General features: G+C 38.2%; 2 protein-coding genes across 3 annotated transcripts; both read right to left on the bottom strand.

Moving 5' to 3' along the window:
• Positions 1-235: 235 nt before the first annotated feature.
• Positions 236-2,973, bottom strand: LOC135612297 (uncharacterized). Its single transcript, XM_065108435.1, has 2 exons — positions 2,527-2,973; positions 236-521 (listed from the first exon to the last, which is right to left on the bottom strand). The coding sequence occupies exons 1-2, from the start codon at positions 2,831-2,833 to the stop codon at positions 490-492; spliced, it is 339 nt and encodes a 112-aa protein (XP_064964507.1). The 5' UTR covers positions 2,834-2,973; the 3' UTR covers positions 236-489.
• A 2,893-nt stretch (positions 2,974-5,866) lies between these two features.
• On the bottom strand, positions 5,867-24,908 carry LOC135596013 (MADS-box transcription factor 51-like). Of its 2 annotated transcripts, XM_065087659.1 has the most exons (7): positions 24,598-24,908; positions 9,877-9,955; positions 7,737-7,798; positions 7,556-7,652; positions 6,964-7,005; positions 6,714-6,841; positions 6,111-6,250 (listed from the first exon to the last, which is right to left on the bottom strand). In XM_065087659.1, the coding sequence occupies exons 1-6, from the start codon at positions 24,786-24,788 to the stop codon at positions 6,737-6,739; spliced, it is 576 nt and encodes a 191-aa protein (XP_064943731.1). In that variant the 5' UTR covers positions 24,789-24,908; the 3' UTR covers positions 6,111-6,250; positions 6,714-6,736. The 2 variants fall into 2 exon arrangements, with proteins under 2 accessions (XP_064943727.1, XP_064943731.1); XM_065087655.1 differs by lacking the exon at positions 6,714-6,841 and having other exon boundaries at positions 5,867-6,250; positions 24,598-24,906.
• Between the last annotated feature and the right edge of the window lie 882 nt (positions 24,909-25,790).

The raw sequence follows: 25,790 nt of genomic DNA, 5'->3' as shown, positions 1-25,790 counted from the left end.
CTTCTGCAGCTATCATAGTGGCATCTACTCCATAAGAACAAGCTATTCATCTAATTTAGGAGTGAGCATTTTACTCTTGTTAGTGTCATAATTAGATTTAGGTGAGACCACATTACCAAACCTGGTAATGTGGTCTCACCTAAATAGATAATTAACACATCTATTCTCCTTACTGGAAGCTGAGATTGAGACACTATTAATTCCATAGTTCACAAAATCAAGACAACAAAACACATGAAAGCCGGACTTTCTGACACTCTTTAACTAGTAATAATGTAACTATATACAGAGAACTACTAAAATTTGAAAAGGTGGGCCTGGAAAAACAGCAGAGGACCTATAACCGACACCTTGTATCAAAGAAAACAATAAGAAAAGAAATTTGTCGGAGCAGAAATTACAAGTGGTTTTGATTGGTATGGACCAAGCCAATCCTTGAACGACAAAACCTTCCTGCATCCTTGATACTGGATTTATGCCCTTTGACATCTAACAAGTTGTAAATTTGGAAGAGAGTATATCTGCCAAAAGAATAGTCAGGAATAGAACTAATCGTCAGAAATAACTTCACAAGTAATAAGAAATATACAAGTCAGTGCACATGAGTTTATGCCTGCATGATCATACTATCCAAAAGTTTATATTATTGGGTATCCAACCTTCCTATAAATGAGAAAAAAATGAATATCTCTGCTTTTTGATAATGTTCGACTAAGTACATATGACTCAAAAGCCTTCTGCGTTAGACAGATCATAGTGCAGATATGAACATGTCAAAAAAAACAAAAAACAGTTACCCATTTCCAAATCCATTGCCCAAAGTATACCAAACTAGATATGAAAAGTGCTTTTTACATATACCGAACTAGATATGAGAAGTGATTTTTACATAGACGATAATAGAAAAAGTTTTGGTCAGGAAATAATGTGAATGAGCTCTTTATTTGCTTCAATGGCTACCAAATAGGTCCCACGGTTCTCAACATACGAATGCTTGTTAGACATGGGCTCAGATGGCTATGTGACCATTGGACCTCCTAACAGCACATGTATGATGTTGGCAAGTCTAGTCAACCACCCAAGCAGAGAAGCCCAATGATTAAGCAGTCTTTCCAATGGTTAGCACAATGGCTCATTAATTAAATGAAGTATAAAGAATTTAAAACAAACTGGCAGGCATTTAAGAGCACATGTATGAAATATGCAAAACTTGTATTTATGCTCATTGTCGCATCATAATACAACAGCCAATCCAAATCGAGTCAATTTGAGCTACATGCATGATCCAAAAGTCCACATATTACAGCTATACTTGGCTTCATGAAGTTGTTGAACAGAAACCAATGCAAGTTGTGAAGGGCCTTGATCCCTTTCTATGCTGAATTAAAAGTAAAAAAGATAGGCAAGACATTAAGCACCTCAATGAGCATAGGTAATTGTGGATGTTTCAAAAGATTCTGCCCTAGCAAGCCCTAATAAAAGTCCAACTTCATTCATAACAAAAACTTTACAGAACTCCAAAGAGATGTATTTCAAGTAGAAATCTGGTAAAAGAGTCCTGTTCATCAGTATAGGTGCATTCCAGAATTCAATTTATGCGTAAAGTTCATTTTAGCTCTCTGATAGGACCCTAAACTAATATGGTAGCTCATGCCTAATGTTCATCAGAATTCACCTCTGCCAATGTCCACTTATTCTACTTAGAGGTACCTAGAATATCAGGGAACTACTGACTAACAATCTTACTATCACTAATGCAATCGGCCACTTTGTAACTTGTGGTCGACCAATTCTTGTCTCCTACTAAAGGCCTTAATCATCTTAATTATCTAACAAGCAGCTCACAGCATCAGTACCAAAAAATTAACCAACTGATCACATTATGCATTAGCCCACTTCTCACTGCTAAAAGCACATGAGTTCAGCTAATTGAGATGTAATTAATCACCCTTCTCTTAAGTTCAACTCCTTTGTGCTTCCCTTTTGTTTTCGTGGTGATCAAATTTATTCATCTTCCCTGGATTGCCCCAGCTCGAATTACTTCAACTGGTCCAAATTATAGATATAGCCAGTTGAGTTCACCTTTGAGTGAACCACCGCCAAGCTTGGAGCATTCATTTCCAACAAGAAACCATAGACTTTTTAAATAAGATTTTCCCTGGAGTTCATGTACATAAAAAATCTTACATGAAAAATGCAGTCACCACCTTACTAGGGTTTGAACTTAATCAACTTGATCTACCTAATACCAGGAGATGTGAAGCCTGAGCCTATCAGCTGTGAACAATCTGTGAATATTTCAACTGTGCCACAAATTGTAGATTCTAATTGCAATATATTTATTGGACATGTTTAATAGATTAACGATTGTTTTACCCTCTCAGATAAGTGTATGTCTATTCAAACACGAAAAATAAGGATCCAAAAATCCTCAATGCAGATATCATGAGAAACATGAAGCAAATATCAGAATTATCTGAACTAAAAAGCAAATTATTCTCGTAACTATACAAGACTAATCCGTACCTGGGATCGCCTCGGGGCTCGACGCGGAAATCCGGCGAAGGATCGCCCTCGTCAGGCCGGACAGATTGGAGACGAACCCGGCGAAATACACCACCGCCAAGAGGCCGATCACCCAGGGCAGCAGTAGGAACCCGATCAGGAACGTCATGGACCCGCACAACATCATGGCCACCGACGCGCCGAGGAGGAACGAGGCGAACCCCGCCGGCGTCACCTGCTCGCGCATCGGCGGGGCGGTGCGGGGGGAGCGAAAGGCAGCGAGGACGAGGGCGCAGAGATCGTCGAGGAGTTGGTCATCCCGGGGCATGGTCGGATGGAGACCTCGAATCCTCGCACTGATCTTGAAGAGCAGAGCACAGCAGAGACGGAGAGGGGGGAGGAATGGAAAGCGCAGGAAAAATAACAAACAGGTAGCGGGGTCGGCGGCGGGGACGGAGGCAAACGGATAGGCTCGGTGAAGTGGAAGTCTGTCCCTTGGGAGTCGGGTCGGTTTCACACACGCCAATAGTATGTGTCCACGTGGCAACTCACCGAGCCGATGGACCGCAATTAGAAAGTCCTTTTCGCTGGACCCCACCACATCGGATATATATATATATATATATATATATATATATATACTCTAAATAATTCAAAGTTTATTGTCTTTTTTAGTTTGGTATAATTATTTTTTTATCATTATTTTCTTCTTCTTATTATTAACTTTCTTCCTTTCTTTTTTTTCTCTTATATTTGGGGTGTATAAAAAGGCCTATTGTAATTAAATGATATTAGAAAGTAGATAAATGAATTAAGGTTTTTCCATTATTCATTCTAGCTAGTTATCCTACATGCTTATTATTAATAGTTAAGCTCTTTATTGATGAGTATGAAAAATGGATCGTTGAATCTTTGTATCACTCTTAACCGGTGAGACAAGTTGATGTTCTTGTTATTGAATTTGTAGGAGAAGATTTGGAAGCAAATGGTTTTGATATATGATCATTAAATCAATATTTTATGAATTATATCAAAAATATATATAATATAAATATAAATAATATAAATTAGTATATGAAGTATAAAAGATAAGCGATGAAGACGGGATTCGAGCATGATAAACTATCAACATATTGATATCGCCTACTATATGCATATTTATCAAGTATCATTTAGATACCATATCTTTAATCATTAATGTTTGTTTTATAGTCAGAGCGTAACTCATAAACACAAGATTAGGATTATATACAAATACAAATGTCCAAGATTCAAAATATATCTATATACTTTGATGGAAAATCAAATATAACTCGTAACCATTAACATGATAGTGAACTGAAATATTCCATTTATTCAAATGCCTACAGATAAAAACTATCACACAAATGTAAAATATGAGTATTTCAATAATTACTTCACCCATTAAACAATATGAGCAAACGGCTACTTCGTTTCAATATTTATCCGAATTTTAAGTTTTTTGAAGCTAAATATGTTTACTAGAATTTATTCGTTTTACGGTGGATTATCAGAATTATTTTAAAAACTTAAAGAATTATAAGTTCTTCTTCATGTATTATTATATTTTTATTTTTATTTTATTATTAAGGATAAGTGATGAAAATCGAATTTAATCCTACGATTTCTACCAACCAAGCAAACTGACTTCTTTTAATTCCATCTCTCAATCACAATGCAAAAGTATCTATGGATCCTAATAGTGAAGTCGGATGAACACCCTTACCTTATAGTGGTCAACACTCTTTCATTATACTCCATTTCAAGCAAGCACATGACTTATGGTAATTGGAATAAGAGATTAATCGGGTGATATTAAATGGGATCCGAATCAAACTTAATCGAATCAAAACTTGGTTGAGGACAACTCCTTACAGATAATCCTACATTCTTTTGCTTTATTTTCAAATGTAATTATGGAAAGCAGAGCCACAAAAGTATTCAAGTATCTCTCTCTACATACGTATAGTGTTACCTTAAAAGTTCACTATTTTTTGAGAGTCAGGCAGTCAATTCTTTTTCTTTTATTCAAAAGTATTATGATCAATATGAATACAAACAAAATAAGACTACTGGATTTCGATTCGCTAAAATACTATCTTTTCTAACTTTATTATGCTTTATTGGATTATTCTTATCACGAAAAGCCTTATGGACCAGGCAATGAGTGGGGTCCCTGACCACCTAGGCCAACCTGACAAGCCACGTCACCGACAAAAACAGCCACGCGTGAGGCATCAATTTTGGATAGGATTCGTGTGTCAGTGGAGCCATCACATCCACTCGAATATAATATTGTATACCTGCCTACCGTTTACACGTACATATCACTGTGTGCATAATATTCTGTACAGTGACACGATGCCTGACGTGGAATAGCTCGAGAGAGAGTGAGAGAGCGAGTCGGTCTTATCTATCCACGGAATACAAAGATGTGTTGGCTATGCATGGAGGCATGCATGACATGACGCCACTTTGGATCTGCTTTAGCCGTCAAATGTAAAGCGGGTTTGGGTGGCGATCTCCATGAGGAACGCATCGCGACCACCATGTGATTCCAATCATTTGATCTCGTTGGACACACGTCACCGTCTGTTAGATATCACATCGCCTCATATTCAATTCAATAGTATGAATATTAACTTTACCAAATTTCTCAAAAATCACCACCTTTTAGTTATTACCAACTAAAATTAACTTTGCCAGCACCCAACTCATATATATATATATATATATATATATATATATATATATATATATATATATATATATATATATATATATATATATATATATATATATATATATATATATGAACAAATCAGTGCAGAAATAAGCGCTTCCACGCTGCCACGAAAAGTCTAGAAGCTAACTAGTCGAGTTGTCATGTTGAATCGCTTCCGAGGAAGGCTGCCAAGTCAACCCGTCATTCGAGGAGTCATGTTGGGAGGATGTCAAGTATGCATACCTTTTGTCAGGTAGGAAAAGAAGGCATGAATGACATCAAAATCATACTGATAGATATTTTTCATAAAGACAAGTGACGAAACAAATTTAAAATGTAGGATCAATCTTGCTTTCATCTACGTCTAATAAAAATTCCGTCACAAACCCTTCCTCGTCCTATGAGTCTCCGACTCAGTTCTGTCGGCATATTAAATTAAACTTTATTCATCAGAAATTTAATTAAATAAAAAAATCCTCATCTTGGTTAAAGGCAAACTCTTAATTTGATTCATCTAGGATAATGATATGATTATTATGATCCAACTTATTGTTATCTACTATGAAAAGAAGAGCAGTTATAGGAACAGTTGACGATGTCAGGTGGTAGCAAGGAGAAGAAGAAGACTACACCTGAGCTATGCATTATTGTTTACTGCCCCCATACCTCACGTGATATTTGTACTAGGCACGTGTCACTGCAGAATCGGGCAAACAATTAGTTATGCCAACTTAACAACACACAGAGGCCGTAAAAAGACAAGGTACGTTTACACCAGGCATCGGGAGCCGAAAAGATAGCGCACGCCACAGCGTTCACGGCACGCGTGCAACCTGCGGCAGCCGCCTGTCACCGCGCCCCATGCTACGTGTCCACGCCCCCAAGCGCTGCTCGTGACGGTGGCCGCACCCACGCTCTCTCCCCTTCCGCCGCACTGTCGTTGCTGCCGTCACTGCGGCGCTCCGCCTCGGTAATCCTCGTCGTCGTGGTTCCGACTACCTGATAAAAAGAGGAACAGAGCATGGAAGGAAGATGAGGAGGAACAGAGCATGCACGGGATGAAGGAAGATGAGTGACGTTGGCTGCTTGATCAACGACAAAGGTGCAGGAATTCATCTCCGTGGGTGCACGCAGGTCTTCTGTTAAGGTATGATCTCAAGCAACCATGGCTGGTAATGCAAAACGAACAGGAGGACATCTACACCCTGCAGCTATCGTGCCCTTTCATGTGTTTCCTAGATGAATCTAATGGCTGAAACCTCATAAAAGTCTTAACTTGAGAGGCCAAGAAATCTTCTTGAGATGGCAAATTGATCTAGTCGAGAACAATGAAGAACGAAACTGTGTCTAGGTGCATGGAAGCAAGTCTTTTCTTGGATTTTGGTGCTTGCTGCTACAATGAAATTATCACGAGGAATTTAGGTTTGGAATCAGGATGGGAGATTCGATAGACTTTTCTTACCTATTTCTGCCTTCTCCTCTCAGTCAAAAGGTAGATAATAGTATCGAGCAACCAAGAATCAAGTGGTCTTTGGAAGGTCTCAGTGGGCATGACTCGGAAGTCGCGAACTGAATCTTTATTGGCAACAACTAGGGGAGCACATCATATCCAATCAATTATGCTATTTGTATTGCAGAACAATAAACGTGAGCAGATCAATCAAATCAAGTAGCAAGTATCCCGTAGGAAATCATAGAAGAAAGATGTGTACCTCCTTTTCCGGCCTGTTTAGTGAGCCCGTCATTAATTGTTTCTGCAAGAATATAAGTTCACGAGTCAATCAGTAAGTCTCCCTTGCCAATAAGATCAAATTCTCTCGCAAAATTAATCATGGCTACAAAGTAAACAGTTTGAATGTCTTCGGTCATAGCAACCCCCCAAAGTAATCCGTCAATTTCAAATAGTCGGCCTGTGTGCTTGTATCCAAACAAACACCTTAGATTGATACGAGGGGAAAGGGGTTCCTCTTGGCTTGTCCCGGTTTGCGTTCTTGCAACCATAATAATGTGAGAATGCAGAAATATATGACAGTAGGAAAGACAGAAAACAGCCCTGCCTAAATATTGTCGAGATAGCTACAGAAATTTTATCTAAAAGCCTAATGACTTTTGTGAATTCTGTTGGTTTTTGTGAATTTTAGCAACTGTTTTTTTTAACAAATTGTTGGTGAAGCTTTTCTTTATTTTTTCCTGGCACTCAGAACCATGTAACGGTTATTCTACAGCCAATATGGTTACTGATTTCACTTTGCATGCGCATGGTAAATGTGATGATAAAACTCGAGTTGGGAAGTCACTCCTAACCTTTCTTGATGTTGCCCATTTTAGTGCAGAACACAAGTCTTCCTCCAATTTTCCAAGTTCTTCAGCATTCATCTCTGCCAAATTTGTTTCGACAAGTCTGCAAACAGAGCAGGAAATTTTAGCAAAACCTTCCACTGGGACTCTCTCTTTGTTATAGATATGGTAGAAGTCACATTATAACCTTTTCCCGATCTCCAGAACTTTGGAATTAGCTTCTAGAAGAGCAAATTCTTCATCACGATTCTGTGATTATAATGAAAGAAGTTACTTTCATAGATATTTAAAATGAATCACTAACAAGTCCCAATAATTTTTTTGATGTGAATGAAAAAGTCATTCCACATTTGCAGAGACAGGCAAGCAATAATATCATCTGTAGCTCAAATTTCCAGAGTCCTTTCCTTGTTTATACGATATTGTTATTTTGTAGGGAAAAATAGAAAATTCAGATTGTAGTAATCAAATGTAAAGTGATATCTATTTGGATCTTATAATGTTTTCTAGCTAGATATCTATCTGAATGCTCCTTCTGTTTGTGATGGTAAATTTTATTATATTCACATGTCAAACAACAAGATTAAATAATAACACGAACTGAATAATTATATTAAAAATGTCTTTTATTCATCTAAATTTCTTTCATCATCCTGATTAGTTGTAGTTGATTGCATTCTTGAATTATTATGATTATGACATAAAGAGCATTATCAAAATTTTCAGAAGAAAAGAAGAGATGATGTTAGCCTTGTGTATAATTTTCTCAAGCATATATGCACACTTTTGTACAAATATTTCATGATATGTCAGCCTCCTTTGTTATTCTAAACAGTAATTCATGATTCCAAACAATGACTACTTCAGAAATTCTATTGTGCTTTCTAGGCATTTAATGAAGCAAATGCTGAACATTCATGTGATGGATTAACAATTGTTCAGTGCATCATATGCTCATGATTACTATTTCAACTTAGGAGTCTACCTAGTAATGTTTGCTACCACAATGCGGAAAAAGAAATAACATCTCAGTTGTTATGTGCAGAGTACCACCCTGAGCAATTTCTTTTCAAAATTAATGATCAAGATCATGGATTAATATGTAACACACAGCATCTGCCAGTTACATGTTATTGGCCGGTATAGTGCTTACCAGGCCTACCTTGCTACTGCAGGTGCATGATAATCTGGTGAGTGATGATACTAACTTGCATGGATGCAGCATAGAAAAGCACTGGCACACATTGTGTTATGTCAAAATTTCACTAGCATGACAAAAACCTCGATTCATATTATGTAGTCAGTGTTTTCACCGTTTGTGAATAGGGTTGGGGTCAGCCTGACCTGATCTGGACCTGATAATTTAGGATGACCTGTCATTCTGGGTCAAGCTGATGCTATAGCTCAATCAGATTCTAGCTGACCCAACTTGATGTTCTTTTTTCTTTTTTTGGTTTAAAAACAACAGTAAACACGTCTTACACATCAATCTGATCCAACCTGTTTCAAACACACCAGACGGGTTTTTTTGGGTCAGGTGCAGTTGAAGAAAACTCAAACCATTCAGGTCATTTCAGCTCAGCATAGCACTTACAATCTCATCTTAAACCAAGGTTTTTAATTTCGAATAATATGACTCGTACCAGGCAGTACATACTGGTCCGTCAACAATATACACGGACCGTCCGCTACCGGACGGTAGCATCGATCGATGATGGAGAAGAAAGAAGAAAACATGAAGATCCGACGCGGTGACCAAGCCTCAGTGATGTCACGAGAGAAGCGATTTCTTCTCCCCAACAGAAGAAACCGAGCGAGGCGATGCCTTTTTTGTTTTTGCACAGGGAACCCAGGCGAGTCTCCTCAACGACGTCTTGCGCAAGGAAATCAAGAATTCTCGTCGTCATCGTCGTTCATATATATATATATATATATATATATATATATATATATATATATATGTCGCTCGGTATATCGAAATGTATCGTTTGGTATACTTGTACCGTACCGTACCAAGCTAAGCTTGAAACTCCGATATGATACAAAATTATAAACCTTGTCTTGAACTGAGCCAACCCAACCTGCCCTGACCCAACCCTTTCCCATTACTACTACATAAGCTATCGAAAGATAGTCGTATCTCCTAATTATGATTGTGATCAGGACTTTTAGAAGGATTGTAATCATGATTGAAGTGATCCATTTAAGTCTCCATATCAGTATTTCTAATTCACATAAAACTTTCCTTGTGAAGTTGTGCTTTAGTCAAAGCATGACAAAACTTTTTGCAATATGTATGAGAATCAAAAATGTAGAAAAGGTGTTACCTGTGTATTATCATCAAGCTTGCGAACAACATTGTCTGCATTCGTAAATGTCTGGTACCGATCTAGTGTACTCTCCAGGCTGAATTAGATATAAATGGTCAGTCTGAAATCGTACTGCCCACACAAAGAGCAGGAAAATCAAACAACAATTTACATGCTACAATTTATCAATATGGCTGCCATCTTCTCTAGCTCTAAAGTACTGAACTATTAACTTTAGTCAGTTAGTAACTTGATGGTAGATGTCATAGGCTTTGATAGACTTTGACAAAGCAGCTGCTTTTGCCTCGTACAATTTGAGTTCTGACACTTGGAATACAACACAGGTCCTAGCAAGGTTTTCAATACTAATAAAATATTAGTAACTAGAAATTTACTTATACCATTAGTTATACCAATATCAAAAAAAATATTTAATTCCTTAAGTCTATACAGTAACTAGAAATTTCCACTTCCAAGTTGCTAATCTTACCAGGTTTATAGAATTGGAGTGGGTCCTTAAGGGAAGCCCTCCAAAGCAAGATAGCTTAATTGTAACTTGTATGCGGCACTAAAATTCTTTTCATCCTTCAAATTCAAAGAAGCACTTAATTAGCCATTCTATTCTCCTATGTTAATCATCATAAACATGTTTCAACCCCCATTCTTAACAGACTACTATGTTTACTATAATTATTGAAGTATGATAGACTATGTTGTCAAGTTTGCTCTCAAAAGGATAATTCTGCCATTCCTTTGCTCCAACTTGTTTCTAACATATATTTGGAGTTATCTTATTTTTCAAGATGACTAGAGAAATTTTTCTTCAAATACATAGTTTTTCATTTTGTACTTTCAAGTTGGGGCCCTCATTTGTGGTCTACCATCTGATCTACGGTTTGTAAATTTGGTTTCTGTAGAGGCAAAGAATTGTTGCTTGGTATTGCTATAATTGGTTCATATAATTTCATGTAATTTAGCATAATACTCTAAAAATACTTTGCCCTCCACAGTATGATCAGTGTATGAAATCAACTAACATACTCATCCAAGGTGCAGTCACCACCTTGATTGAGCATATGTTATTAGTTGGCCTTTTATGAAGTTTGCAATAGCGTCATCAAAGCTCTTTCTAAAATGAGTAAAGCATAAAGTAGACTAGAAGATTTGGCAGCCTTTCCACATGCTTGGCTGGTAGAACTTTGAACTTGCTCTAAAGTCCTCAAGTTTCTATCACATCTTACCAAGTTAGAATAATGCAAGTTGGTTATGTTTCATTAAGACACAGCCGCTGCCAAGTAAAATATCACCCTTTCTATGTTTGAATAGAAACCAAATATAATAAGCCAAAAAAGAAAGACTAGTCTCTTATCTAATCTTATGAGGCAAAAAAGATAGACTAATCTCTTATCTGATGTCAGTGATCAACAATGTTGGTCTTTCATTGTACCTACAAGATTATCTAGGAAAAGAAGAAATGGTAAGGACAGTTTGTAATTCACTTGCCTCGGGCAATCCGTACACAGCCTTGCTATTTGGTTTGTAGGAAGAAAAAGTAAATTGGTGATCCATTTGTATTGATAGTGTTAATCAATCCTGATTACATATTTCCTACTTTCTGTGGTGCAGCCACTACTACTAAAACTCTCTATCATGAATCAATATGACACATAGTCGTTTTGATTCCCTCTTTTCCAAATAGCCAGAAACTTCTCATTTAAATGTTGGAAATTTATCAAGGCTCATATCTTATTAGGCTCATCTAGCAATTCATCATTAAAACTTCTCCCATTATTCATGCAATTAACACAGGCAAACCATAGAACTCCTTAAATTCTACTCATATCTCCATTTTTAGCTTGATGATATTATAGCACTTAACTTTTATTAGGGTGTTCTAGTACTCATTCAGATCCTATTATTCTTCTTGCAATTAAATGCAAGCAAAGAGTAGGGCTCTTGAAAGTTCATTTTATTGATATTTCGAGCATTACTTTAATTTTCTTTCATTTTGCATTTTTAACTCATAGTGATACAATAGGGCTTACAGTTTTTAGGGTTTCTAGGAATGATTAGGATTCTATAGTAATTTTCCTTGGTACATAGATACTAGTTAGATCCTCGATTGATGCATTTAGCTAGAGGACCCTTACCATGTTTACTTGAGAAAGGGCAATTACACAATGTGCCAGGCAATTAAAGATTATCTTTGTTGTCTACCATCAACAATACTAATGGGTTTAATCTTCGATTTTAGTACCTTAATTATACTGGTTAATTACCTTAATTATACTGGTTAATTAATCTCATGCCTTTACATTTTTGAGTTGCCCTCCATATATGTCGTCTGGAGTACATAATTACCATGTTCATTAATGACCATCTTTTCATTAATGATTTCTTCTTATTCAAAATAGCCTCATCATGTTTTTGTTTTTTTTAGTACCCAAATACTATTGAGGTTTCTAAAGTCATCCTCACAATAAAGCAAAATTGTTTCATCTAACAAACAAACTTTGCTGTGGTAAGTATCTAATTAGTCTTTTAAGTTCCTGTAGATATCATTGACAATGCTGTTTTGAGAAGTAGGATGCTGTAGGTCAAATGTAGTGTTGACTACTTTTTTGAGGGAAGTGGTTGTGCCAATTCTAGAGGGGGATTAACATCTGCCTAGGTGCCTAGGTTTACAACCATACACTAAATGAAAAATGTAGGACAGACCACAAGTATCAGGCTGCTCTCTTACTCTAGCTACCTCATGGTATCATGAGGGAGAATTGAGATCGATCTAGAAGAAAAAAGTCAGGCTAGATCAAACTAGCTTAAATCTTATTTCAAGTAATGTTTCATTTTATTATTATTCAATCATGTCCAAAGATGATGACACGTAATAGTAGTTGACTAGTTATAATAGAAATTTATGGATGCATCTATGTGTTTAATTTATGTGATTTATGTGACATGATAGATCACATGAATACTACTAATTTGCCATGGCTTGGTTAGTCTCATGTTGACTAACAGAGGAACTCATTGTGATGACAATGACATTGGATTCCAAAAGATCCTACTTCCTTTGTTAAGTATTACATTGGATCCCAAAAAATGAATTGGAATGAGTAGTATATCGAGATAACCCTTTGATATAGCAAGAATTGGCATGCCAATTGATCATTTTTTATGCTAACATCGATGACAACTAGTGATTGGGTGACTACAGTAACCCATTAGGCACCATAACTTGCAGACATAGTGGCTATTTACTCCAAATTACTAGAATTTTAGTACATAATGGCAAAGCAAGCAACCATAGTAGGACAATAATATGGGATAAAGATTTTTGTTAGAGGTTAAATCATAAATGATTTAAGATAACTACATAACTCTGGAAAAGAGTGGTTGAAACTTGAAAGTAAAGTAAGATGTGAAATAAATATTTCAAAAGATCAATATGGTTCTATCTCTATAAGATCAACAATAGAAAATATAGAGAGAACAAAAGTTTACATTTGGCTTTTATGGATCTAAACAAATATAATCATAAAGTCTTTATCTTTTTTTACATTAGTAATGGATAAGATAGGCCATCGTATGATTTATTTGTTGATAACATTAATTTAGTTGCTAAGAGTTCAAATGGAATTAATTTTATTTTAAAGCTCTGTTATAGACATATATAAACAACTGAGAGTTTTCATTTAGTACAAACAAAACTGAATATATTAGATATTATTATAGTAATTGTACAAGAAGAAATTGGACGGTCAAAAATTAGTTGGTAAGAGTTCAAATGAAATTAATTTTAAAGTTGTGTTATCGAGACATATATTATCAACTAAGTGTTTTAATTTAGTATGAATGGGATTGAATACATCCACTATTATTATAATAATTGTATGAGAAGAACTTATGGTATTGTTAAATTAGAAGAATAAAAAATAATATTGTCAAAAGATGCTAGGGCACTTAAGGCGAGCCAGGGCCCAAGCACCTCTAAGGGCTTCGAGAAAAAGGATTTGATATAGACATCATGAACCTTGGGCATTTAGGCATTTGCTTAAAGACCCACCCAAAAAGATTTGCTCTTGATACTAAAATTGCTTGAAGGCGGTGAACTCGGAGGCCAAGCGAATCTCCGGGTTGGCGAAGAGAGTTCCCATCAAGGAACATGGAGCAGGAACACCAACATGATGGCGGTGCCACTGGATGACTTCGAAGTGATTCTTGGAATGAAGTTCATGCACGCGACGAAATTGGTGCTAATGTCATTCCTAAACTCCTTGTGCATGATGGGAGGTGACGACCCCTGTGTGGTTTCTATCTCTCGGAGAGGAACTAAGGAACCCCAACATATATCTGCATTGCAACTGAAGAAAGGAGTGTGAAAAGGTGAATTAACATTCGTGGCTGCTATGAAGCTAGAGCCACTCGACGAGAAGGCCATTCAAGAATCTGCTATGGTGACGAACATCCTGAAAGAGTTCACTTGCCGAAGACTCTTCCACCACGCAAAGGCGTGGATCACAACATCGAGCTGGAGCCAGGAGTGAAGCCTCCAGTGAGACCACCCTACCGCATGCCCCCGCCAAGCGAATCTCCGGGTTGGCGAAGAGAGTTTCCATCAAGGAACATGGAGCAGGAACACCAACATGATGGCGGTGCCACTGGATGACTTCGAAGTGATTCTTGGAATGAAGTTCATGCATGCGACGAAGTTGGTGCTAATGTCGTTCCTAAACTCCCTGTGCATGATGGGAGGTGACGACCCCTGTGTGGTTTCTATCTCTCGGAGAGGAACTAAGGAACCCCAACATATATCTGCATTGCAACTGAAGAAAGAAGTGCGAAAAGGTGAATTAACATTCGTAGCTGCTACCACTGGATGACTTCGAAGTGATTCTTGGAATGAAGTTGATGCACGCGACGAAGTTGGTGCTAATGTCGTTCCTAAACTCCCTGTGCATGATGGGAGGTGACGACCCCTGTGTGGTTTCTATCTCTCGGAGAGGAACTAAGGAACCCTAACATATATCTGCATTGCAACTGAAGAAAGGAGTGCGAAAAGGTGAATTAACATTCGTAGCTGCTATGAAGCTAGAGCCACTCGACGAGAAGGCCATTCAAGAATCTGCTATGGTGACGAACATCCTGAAAGAGTTCACTTGCCGAAGACTTTTCCACCACGCAAAGGCGTGGATCACAACATCGAGCTGGAGCCAGGAGTGAAGCCTCCAGTGAGACCACCCTACCGCATGCCCCTGCTAGAGTTGGCAGAACTCAAAAAGCAGTTAGGTGAACTACTAAGCGGTGGTCTCATCTGCAGCTCTAAAACACCATTTAGAGCTCCAGTTCTCCTCCAGAAGAAATAAGATGGGAGCCTCAACAAAGTGACAGTAAAGAACAAGTATCCCATCCCGCTCATCACGGACTTGTTCGACCAGTTGGGCAAAGCTAAGTATTTCTTAAAACTTGACCTTCGGTCGAGGTATTGGCAGGTCGAAGCGAAGACTACCTGCGTGACCAGGTATGGAGCGTTTGAGTTCTTGGTGATGCCTTTCGTCTTAACCAACGCTCCGGCCACGTTCTGCACTCTCATAAACCAGCTATTCAAGGAGTATTTGGATAAATTCGTGGTCGTCTACTAGACGATATCGTCGTCTACAGTCAAACGCTCGAGGAGCATGTCAAGCACCTTCAGACAATTTTCAAGGTTCTCAGGGAGAACACTTTGTTCGTGAAGAGGGAGAAATGTTACTTTGCCCAAATGAAGATCTTATTCTTGGCACATCGAATCGGTGATGGCCTAATTCGGATGGACAAATCAAAAGTGCAAGCGGTTGCGGAATGACGAACTCCAAAGAAGGTGCCAGAGTTGAGATCCTTTCTTGGTTTCGTCAACTACTATCGACGTCAACTACTATCGACGCTTCATAGCGGGGTATTCGAAGCGTGCAACTCCACTGACGGAGTTGCTGAAGAAGGAGCAACCTTGGAAGTGGTCTGACAAATGTGAAATAGCATTCCAAGATCTGAATGTTGCTGTTCTGGAAGAACCGGTGCTCAAATTGTCAAACTATGAAGAGCCTTTTGAAGTCCATACAGATGCTTCAAACTTCGCTATTGCGGGAGTACTCAGGTCATCTAGTGGCCTACGAGTGACGGTATCCAATGCACGAGAAGGAAATGACAGCGGTGATCCACTGTCTATGAGTTTGGCGACACTACCTTCTCATATTGCTGAAAACAAACAACATCGCTCTGAGCTATTTCCAAACGCAGAAGAAACTTTCCCCAAAGCAAGCACGATGGCAGGATTTCCTAGCTGAATTTGATATGGCAATGGAGTACAAGCCTGGAAAGGCAAATGTCGTGGTCGATACATTGAGTCAGAAAGTAGAGCGCGTGAATGTCGTACAATTGGAGGGCAGAGGCCAAGCAAGTTAGTTGCACTCCAACTTCCTTTCTACGATCAGGTATGGACTGTATAGTGACCCCCAGGCAGTTATCTTGATGTAGCTCATCAAAGAAGGCAAGACACGACAAATTTGGGTCCAGGAGGGACTCGTGTACACAAAAGGGAATAGAGTTTATGTTCCTCGAGTGGACAATTTGAGGCGTGAACTCTTAAGAGAGTGTCACGATTCCCTTTAGGCTGGACACCCAGGTATTCACCGAACGTTGGCTCTCGTAGGGAGGGCCTTCTACTGGCCGAAGATGGGGACTGATGTGGAGGAATATATTTGAACGTGCCTCACTTGCCAACAAGAGAAGGTGGAGCAGCGGAAGCCGGTACCAGAAAGGCCGTAGGAGAGCATTTCCTTAGATTTCATATCAAGCCACTAGTAGGGAGTTCGGATCGATACTCGTGGTAGTGCAAAGTATGCAACTTTCATTGCTGCTCCCCTACATTGTTCAGCAGAGGAGGCGGCCATGCTGATGATGAAGGATGTGGTAAAGTATCGGGGAGTCCCGCACAATATCATCAGCGATCGAGATGCTCGGTTCCTGGGATAATTCTGGACCGACAGTTTAAGTGGAGGAGAATGTCACGAACGGTCATCGAGTACCCGTAACAACTCCATTCAACGAACCGTTTGTTGCTCTCATCTACATGTATAGCTGCTTGGCATCATGTTTTGTCTTGGTTTTGAGTCAATTTGCTTGTAAAAATATAAGTTCGAACAAGTTGTAAAGTTACAAAGCGACCGCTCACCGAACCGAACAAAACGGCCCCAAAACAGCTTCGTTTTCGTGTGCCACGGGCTGTTTTCGGTAGTCCGCTTCCGCTCACAAAACGTCAACCATCTCAACCCCTTGGAACCACCCGGGTGGCACAAGGCTGGATGGGGCTTCGGTATAGTGTCGGGCGTTGAACAACCTTTCGTAAGTTCGCACGTTACCTTGACGGGAACTTGTTGTCGTGCCCAACACCCGATGAGCAGATGTTTGTGGTCTTGCAGCTGTTCGTTCAACCTTCTAAAGTCCTTATTTTCCCCCTCCCTCTTTTCTCTTATGCACACAAGGTGCCCGCTGAATTGCTTATAAAGCTTCCCCTTCTCGCGAGACATCAGGACTTGTCCGTCGCTCGTTCTACAAACTAATCAACTTTCTCTTTTTACAGGTCTTTCGGAACCTACGAGAGGTTGTAAGTGGACTGATCTTTGCGGACGCAAATCACAAGGGCGAAGCGCGACTTAGGCAACGCAAGCTAAGTTCGTGTCTTTGTCGCAAGGGTGTCTCACACCTTAGGTAATTCCAACTAAGGCCATGACAAAATGGGGTTTGGGGTGGGAATGAGATGAGGGTAGGGACAAAGATGGGAAAGGTAGTTCCACCCCACTCCATTGATATCCTTATATTTATGACATCCTATAGATGATAAGAAATTAATAAATTTTATAATAGCTAAAATGGTCAGGCTCCTTTGTTCTCCGATTCACAAGCATTAAGGGTTGTAGTGGATGGCAAAATAGGATAATTTGGTTTGATATGAAAGGTTCTCATGAATCACCATAAAAAGATTGGGTCAATAGTTCAACCTAGTCCTTATTGACAAATGTTCCAATTGAGATGCAAATCAGCCATGGGTTTTGTTCTTAAATTTTGTCTGGCTTAGTTTTATTCAATTTTGATAACTATGAGGTGTCTTAGGCATCCAAGAATATAATTATTTTTCATCCAATACATCTATTTTTTGTGTATATATTCATCAAAGTGTCCGTCGCTCGTTCTACAAACTAATCAACTTTCTCTTTTTACAGGTCTTTCGGAACCTATGAGAGGTTGTAAGTGGACTGATCTTTGCGGACGCAAATCGCAAGGGCGAAGCGCGACTTAGGCAACGCAAGCTAAGTTCGTGTCTTTGTCGCAAGGGTGTCTCACGCCTTAGGTAATTCCAACTAAGACCATGACAAAATGGGGTTTGGGGTGGGAATGAGATGAGGGTAGGGACAAAGATGGGAAAGGTAGTTCCACCCCACTCCATTGATATCCTTATATTTATGACATCCTATAGATGATAAGAAATTAATAAATTTTATAATAGCTAAAATGGTCAGGCTCCTTTGTTCTCCAATTCACAAGCATTAAGGGTTATAGTGGATGGCAAAATAGGATAATTTGGTTTGATCTGAAAGGTTCTCATGAATCACCATAAAAAGATTGGGTCAATAGTTCAACCTAGTCCTTATTGACAAATGTTCCAATTGAGATGCAAATCAGCCATGGGTTTTGTTCTTAAATTTTGTCTGGCTTAGTTTTATTCAATTTTGATAACTATGAGGTGTCTTAGGCATCCAAGAATATAATTATTTTTCATCCAATACATCTATTTTTTGTGTATATATTCATCAAAGTGTCCGTCGCTCGTTCTACAAACTAATCAACTTTCTCTTTTTACAGGTCTTTCGGAACCTACGAGAGGTTGTAAGTGGACTGATCTTTGCGGACGCAAATCGCAAGGGCGAAGCGCGACTTAGGCAACGCAAGCTAAGTTTGCGTCTTTGCCGCAAGGGTGTCTCACGCCTTAGGTAATTCCAACTAAGGCCATGACAAAATGGGGTTTGGGGTGGGAATGAGATGAGGGTAGGGACAAAGATGGGAAAGGTAGTTCCACCCCACTCCATTGATATCCTTATATTTATGACATCCTATAGATGATAAGAAATTAATAAATTTTATAATAGCTAAAATGGTCAGGCTCCTTTGTTCTCCAATTCACAAGCATTAAGGGTTGTAGTGGATGGCAAAATAGGATAATTTGGTTTGATCTGAAAGGTTCTCATGAATCACCATAAAAAGATTGGGTCAATAGTTCAACCTAGTCCTTATTGACAAATGTTCCAATTGAGATGCAAATCAGCCATGGGTTTTGTTCTTAAATTTTGTCTGGCCTAGCTTAGTTTTATTCAATTTTGATAACTATGAGGTGTCTTAGGCATCCAAGAATATAATTATTTTTCATCCAATACGTCCATTTTTTGTGTATATATTCATCAAAGTGTATTGTATTTTTCATCTAATTATGAGGTGTCTTAGGCATCCAAAAATATAATTATATTTTCATCCAATACATCTATTTTTTGTGTATATATTCATCAAAGTGTATTGTATTTTTCATCAAATAAAGGATAGAAAAACTATGGAAAAATGATTGTCAAATTCAATGTTTTCTAGATAGAGTCCAAGAACTTTTTGTTTGATTATATGACACTAGCATTTCTTTTTGCATTTTTTGTAAATTAAATAAACTTAATATTACATTTCTGGTTCTTTTCATGGTTATATTATATTTGTCCCATGCCATATTTTAAGACTGCAATATCTGATGGATTGTCAAAATTCACAGTGACTAGCTACACATTATTTATAACACTATAGAATTCCCTCCTAAAATGAGACAAGAAAATTAATTGGAAAGTAAAAAGAGTTCAACATTCCACCTCCAAGATCCTGCGTTGGTTGACTTTTTATTACTAAAAAGTAGATCCAAGCGACTCAGACAATAATTTCAACATTGTCCTACCATGAATTAGCTAGACACAGTTTACTAATAAGTAATTTTCTTTGACGTCTCGTCATGAACCAATAGGCCATGCAAAACTGACGTCATACACATGCCAATTAATCGGATGGTCCAAGCAACAAACAAGTAAACAAATGGTTTAGTGTATTAGGACCTCAAGATATCTTTATAGATCACTGGTCTTGCCGAAGAAAGGCATGAAGGAATTTACATTTTTTGTCTAGTCGAGCTTTTTTTTAATGTTAAATACATGAAAAAGAGATGCTAATTTGTTTAAACCTTGTAAATAAATTGATTTAGACTGTAATTGCCTTCGGTAGAAATTAACAATGTAACCAAAATTAGGTTAAAAATTGTAATATGTTTATCCATATTTCTGCTTGCCTATGTTAAGTCTCAAAGTTTATATAGTCTCAAAGTTTGGACTTAATTTTGGGTTAATGTAGTTAGATTTGGTGGATCTAGGCTCGATCCTCATGGACCTAGGATATAATGTGGATCAAGGCTAGATCCATTAGATCAACCATCGCTTTGAAAATATAATAATTTTATGGATCTAATTATATGTTAATTTCCTATGGATAAATGATTCAAAAGCAACAAATTTTCATTCTTACATGATCGCATGTCATCGCTTTTAGGCACACCATGCCAATAAGTTCATTGCGACTACTTCGGTCAAGGTGTTGCAACTCAAAAGTGATCCACGAAACCAAAAGGATCTTCAAAGTAGAGTTTCTGGAAAGTATTGCGACTCAAGGAGAAGTTGACAAACAAGGACGAATTTGATAAGGTTTCTATCAAATTGTAGATGTATGATGATTTCTAGGATCGTGACGATAATATCAACCCAAATCTCACAATTGACAACCATAAAACAATGAAACATTACCCATAATGATCAACATATGCATGGAGGATGTTGATCATCTTTCTTTGAGTCGAATATGTAACAATAGTGTTGTAACGACAATTATAGACTCTATCCTCTAGAGTCATCCCAACCACGATCATACTTGCCACATGGGTCATCAATGATGATAAAGTGATAATTGTGAACCATGTTATTGCATCAATGACACATTGTTTAGCAATATCAAATCTTGTAGCAATTTGATGCATTGGTCCTAGAAATACACCATATTGATATATAATTTTATCAATTTGATACAGTGGAGTCGTACTAGTCCTAGATGTACCGGTATAATCCGAGCAAGTATGCCTTTCTTTTACATTTGATTTTTTTAATAGTTTAAATTCAACCTTGATTTTTAACCTTTTTAAGGATATTTTTAAAATTCAATATATACTAGTGTACCAATACTTCGAACGTTAGCATGGACCAATGTCGTGTTGCCTGGGTCAAGGTTGATAGGGGATCTATATTTGAGATTAAAAATCTTACTTCGAAGGTTGATAGAGAAACTTCAATCAAGATTATTAAACTTGAATCATGAAAAATTGATTTAAGAGTAGTAACTTAACATAGTGTGTGAAGTAGGGTGAAATCTATTATACATCGTAGTGAATCTCTAATCCTACAGAGATGACCACTAGTAGTAGCAACATGTTAACTAGTGTTTTCAAACCTCATGACCAATGAAGTGTCTAGACTAGCATAAACTCTTAGCCAATTTGACATTTCTTATTTATAAGAGATATTATCGACATGTAATGCAGTAAGTTTGATGCCCTATATATATATAATGTACAACGGAACAAAAATGTTATAATCATGTGTTTGAAGAATGGAAGTTACTTTCATATCCCAAAAAAATTCATTATTGCAAAATTTTACAACTTTCAAATACAAATAAAAATAACTATTATGACATATAATATATCTACTTTAGGGATTTAGGGCTTTCAAATACTACACTAAACAAGGCACTAGAGGTCTAGCAATATCATTCCCGAAATAGTGTTAAAAATATATGTGAATTCCTAATTCACTTATGGTATACAAACCCCAATCAAATAAGATCATTGCTCTTTAGGGGTTGTGCACCTTGATAAGTATTAAATTGACTCATAGGCAGTGGCTAAGTTAAAGAATCCAACCATAGCCATAAGTATAGTGTCTTTATTTAGTGATAGTCATTCCTCATGGATCTAAATCCGGATGATTTATCCATGACTAGAATAACACTGGGTGAAAGCATGTAAATGACCAACCTTGAATTATGTGGTTCAAGCTTATCAAATTAGAAAAGATCTTGATGTGGTCTCTTGTTCCAACTAGGACAAGGAACCTAGTAAAGACTTAAGGAAAGATTAGGGCTAGATTATATTCATTATAGTCCCTTATGATTTGAGTGTTAAAAAAGATTTTTTCACCTTAGGATGAAGTGGTGAATAATATCTCATTGCCTCAATTAAAATTATGATGTTCATGGAATTTGTTAGCTGATTGATCTCTCCTACACATATAAATAGTTAGAGCAGAGTGCTTCAAATCCGAAATAAATACAACACCTTAAGTTAATCTGACTTGGTTGGCCATAATTTGCATGATAACACATACTCATCTATTATCATGAAGCATATGCTCTTATATTCTCTTTCATATTAAAAAATCCTATGCCACGTGAAAATGCTTCGGATTACACATCTTCACATAGGATATTACTTTAAACTGTAAGTAAGTCATATCTTGAAAATTAGTCCTAAGCAAATTTTGCAAGTCTTTTAAGCCTATTATTGTAAAAAAAGATTTCAGCCTAATTTTCTACACGTAAGAGTCTTCCATTAAACTTTGCAATAGGTGGGAAATTGAAAGCTATCAGACATATCTTAAATCTTTAAACTTTGACCTGAGTTCTTTTGAAGGACAAACCAAAACAATATTTCTCATCAACCTTGGCAATATTGTGAAAAAGCAAAAATTATCAAACTACATATTTCAAATATTTAAACATCAACCCGAGTTCTTTCCGTGCCATGTCTTGTGTTATAAAATCTTCAATATGATTGCTTTTATAAGAAAACTTAAAATAATTAATGTCAATACCGATCAATTATTGATAACACTATCACTATGGTGTCAGGATCTTTAAATCATGTTATTGGACAAGCCCTCTCTAATGTTACTTGTAGGCCCACACAATGTTAAATTAGAGAAATCAGATCAAAAAGAGATAAAGTGGTAAATTAATAGTCCCATGTTAAAAAGAGAGAAATAAAAGAAAAGAACACCACTTAAAAACTTATGGTCTACTTAGGAGCCTTACATCACAAATGAACCTCAACCTTCATATCATATATATTATGGTATTCAAGTCCTATACATTCAGTTCCCTCAGATAACTCCACTCCTTTTTTTTCAAAATTTTTTTGTTTAAAATAGAACACTTCATTTACCAATTTCAAGCAATAAATTGTAATATGCTTAATAGAAGTTGTCTTAATTTTCAAAATAATTGTTAATTTTTGGGTCAATTTCCTATACAACATTGCATAGAATTGAAGAACTATAGATAGTAAACTTTAAGGGAGACTCATTGGCAATAGCAAATAATGTACTCACAAAATAAACAAAAATTAAAGACTAATAAATAATCATATTAATATATAAAACAGCCTAGAGTTTTACTGCCCATGGGAAATAACTACCCAAATCTACTTGGACTTGAGATGGATTAACATTTCGGGAAAATAAAGAGTTATAATGAACTAAGAAGTCTATAGATGATGTCAAAAGCAACCAAAGTTGATGGTTTTCTTTCCTACATGCCCATCAACGACTTAATCACCTATTTTTATAAGTGAAACTTAAGTTGCATCATCATCCAATATCTCCTACTCGATGCCATATATCCGTCCTTGTGTTTCTCACCTCCCTTCTACTTTTCCACCAAAAGACGAGAGGATGGAGGCATCGAAATTTGGTTTCTCTTAACATAAGATGTGCATGGCTTCAACCATTATAATGGCCATGAATCATATGCGAGACGATTAAAATGATGCCTCCCTAAAGACAACCTAATGCAAACATTGTAACGTTCTATAGGCCACCAAACAATAGAGTTCGATTATCAAAAGAACTAGCTTCAAGGATTTTTTTTTTCCCATTTACATGAATCACGTGTGTCTCATGTCAGCAAATTGAGGTGCCCAAGAAAAATCTTCTCATCCCAGACTTCAAGTCCACTATAATCTATGGCTTTAGCATCTAAATGTGGCTAATATTTTGAAAACGATGACTATACGGATGCAGCCATGGCAACTGACACATCGAGATAATAGGAAATATCACCAAAGACAAGACGAACTATTGTTCCTAGATAAAAGATATAATAAAGAACAAGCATGAAACTGTAACTCTAAAGTATGTTGCTTATCAAACAGCAGGAAGAGATACACATGTAATTGGAATGATAAGGCATGTCAGAACACACGACAAGACATTAAACTATACTCGCACGCAAAGTTCAGGCAAGTGGCAATGCATGCCGCATGGTCCAGCCTCGAACAGAACCAAATCAAAGCTATCAGTGTCCCGGAAAAGTGAAAGGGGAAGCCATAACACACTAAGATCCCCTCTCCCGTTCCCGCATCGGCGATCATGTTCTATGCCACCGCCGCGTCAAGAACGAGAGAGGAGGTGACCGAAGGCCTACCACGAAACGGACGGATCCAACACCTAGGGTTCCGACAGCGGGACCCGAGTGATGGAGGACGTGGTGGATGGAAACGGGGGCAGGGGGAGGGCGGCGTACCTGGAGACGCTGGAGAACTCGTAGAGCTTCCCCCCGGGGGAGAAGACGAGGAGGGCGACCTCGGCATCGCAGAGCACGGCGAGCTCGAAGGCCTTCTTGAAGAGCCCGCTCCGTCGCTTGGAGAAGCGCACCTGGCGGCTCGTCCGGTCCTCGATCCGCCGCATCTCCACCCTCCCTCTCCGCGGCGCCATCCCACGCCGCCTCCGCCGAGGCGCCGATCCCCAAAGTCTTATCCCCCGGACCGAGCCGAGGGTGACGAGGTCGAGCGAGTGACTCGCGTCGCCTTCGACAGAACCAAAGGATGGTGAGGTCGTTGGTCATTCCTCTTCTTTATTATTATCATTTTCCAGAGATACCGTCGGTACCCATTCGAATACCCAGCACGTGGTTGTGAGTTACCGAGCTGGTCTCCGAAGGTGGGTCCGACGGGCGACGGTGCTCGCGCGGGCCGTGAATGTACGTGATGTCGATCGGCGGTGCGTCGTGTGCGAGTAAATAAGCCTCAGGCAGGAGGGTCCACGTCGCGGGCTTTGCAGCGAACGGTATTCATTCGAGGACACGTCCCCGATGGCTATCCCCGCAACTGTCTCCATGCTTTACCGTTCGGACCCGATTAACTTGGGCCCGCGAGGTCGAGCCTGCCGCTGGGGATGTACATGTCGGCCCGAGTACGAAGAGGAACCGACGGCATTTTGTCGGAGGAATTCTCTGGCCGTGTGGTCAACCCATAATAACCCAAAAGTGGCATATTCCGGTCGGATGCTTTAAACTTCGCGAAGCCGCCAAAGACACTGTCAATCGTAAAAGTCAAGGGTTGACTCCTTTATCACTGCTACTTCATCAATCTATCTACCCCAAATTAAGACGCTCTAAAATTAGTTCAGTACGGATCTCCTATTATGATAGTACGGAGCAACGCAGTAAGCTTCTACTGCGTAGGATCTATACGCGGAAAAAGTGCTCATATATTTTTATTTATTCACGCATCATAATTTTGATAGATTTTATATAAATAAAATTCTCCTCTTCTTTTCCTTTATTGGATATGGTAGAACAAGAAGCTCCATCGACTGCAATGATTTGAGAGATGGGCACTCGGAGAACCATTCAGATATTGATAAAGGCATACAATCATTTTATAGAAAATTAAATATTTTTAATTCTCCTGTAATTCTTGGATATCTTTAAAGCTG

This window comes from Musa acuminata, chromosome BXJ1-2, assembly GCF_036884655.1.
Source record: "Musa acuminata AAA Group cultivar baxijiao chromosome BXJ1-2, Cavendish_Baxijiao_AAA, whole genome shotgun sequence".
Classification (NCBI taxonomy): domain Eukaryota; kingdom Viridiplantae; phylum Streptophyta; class Magnoliopsida; order Zingiberales; family Musaceae; genus Musa; species Musa acuminata.
This window is presented reverse-complemented; position numbering and strand designations above follow the sequence as displayed.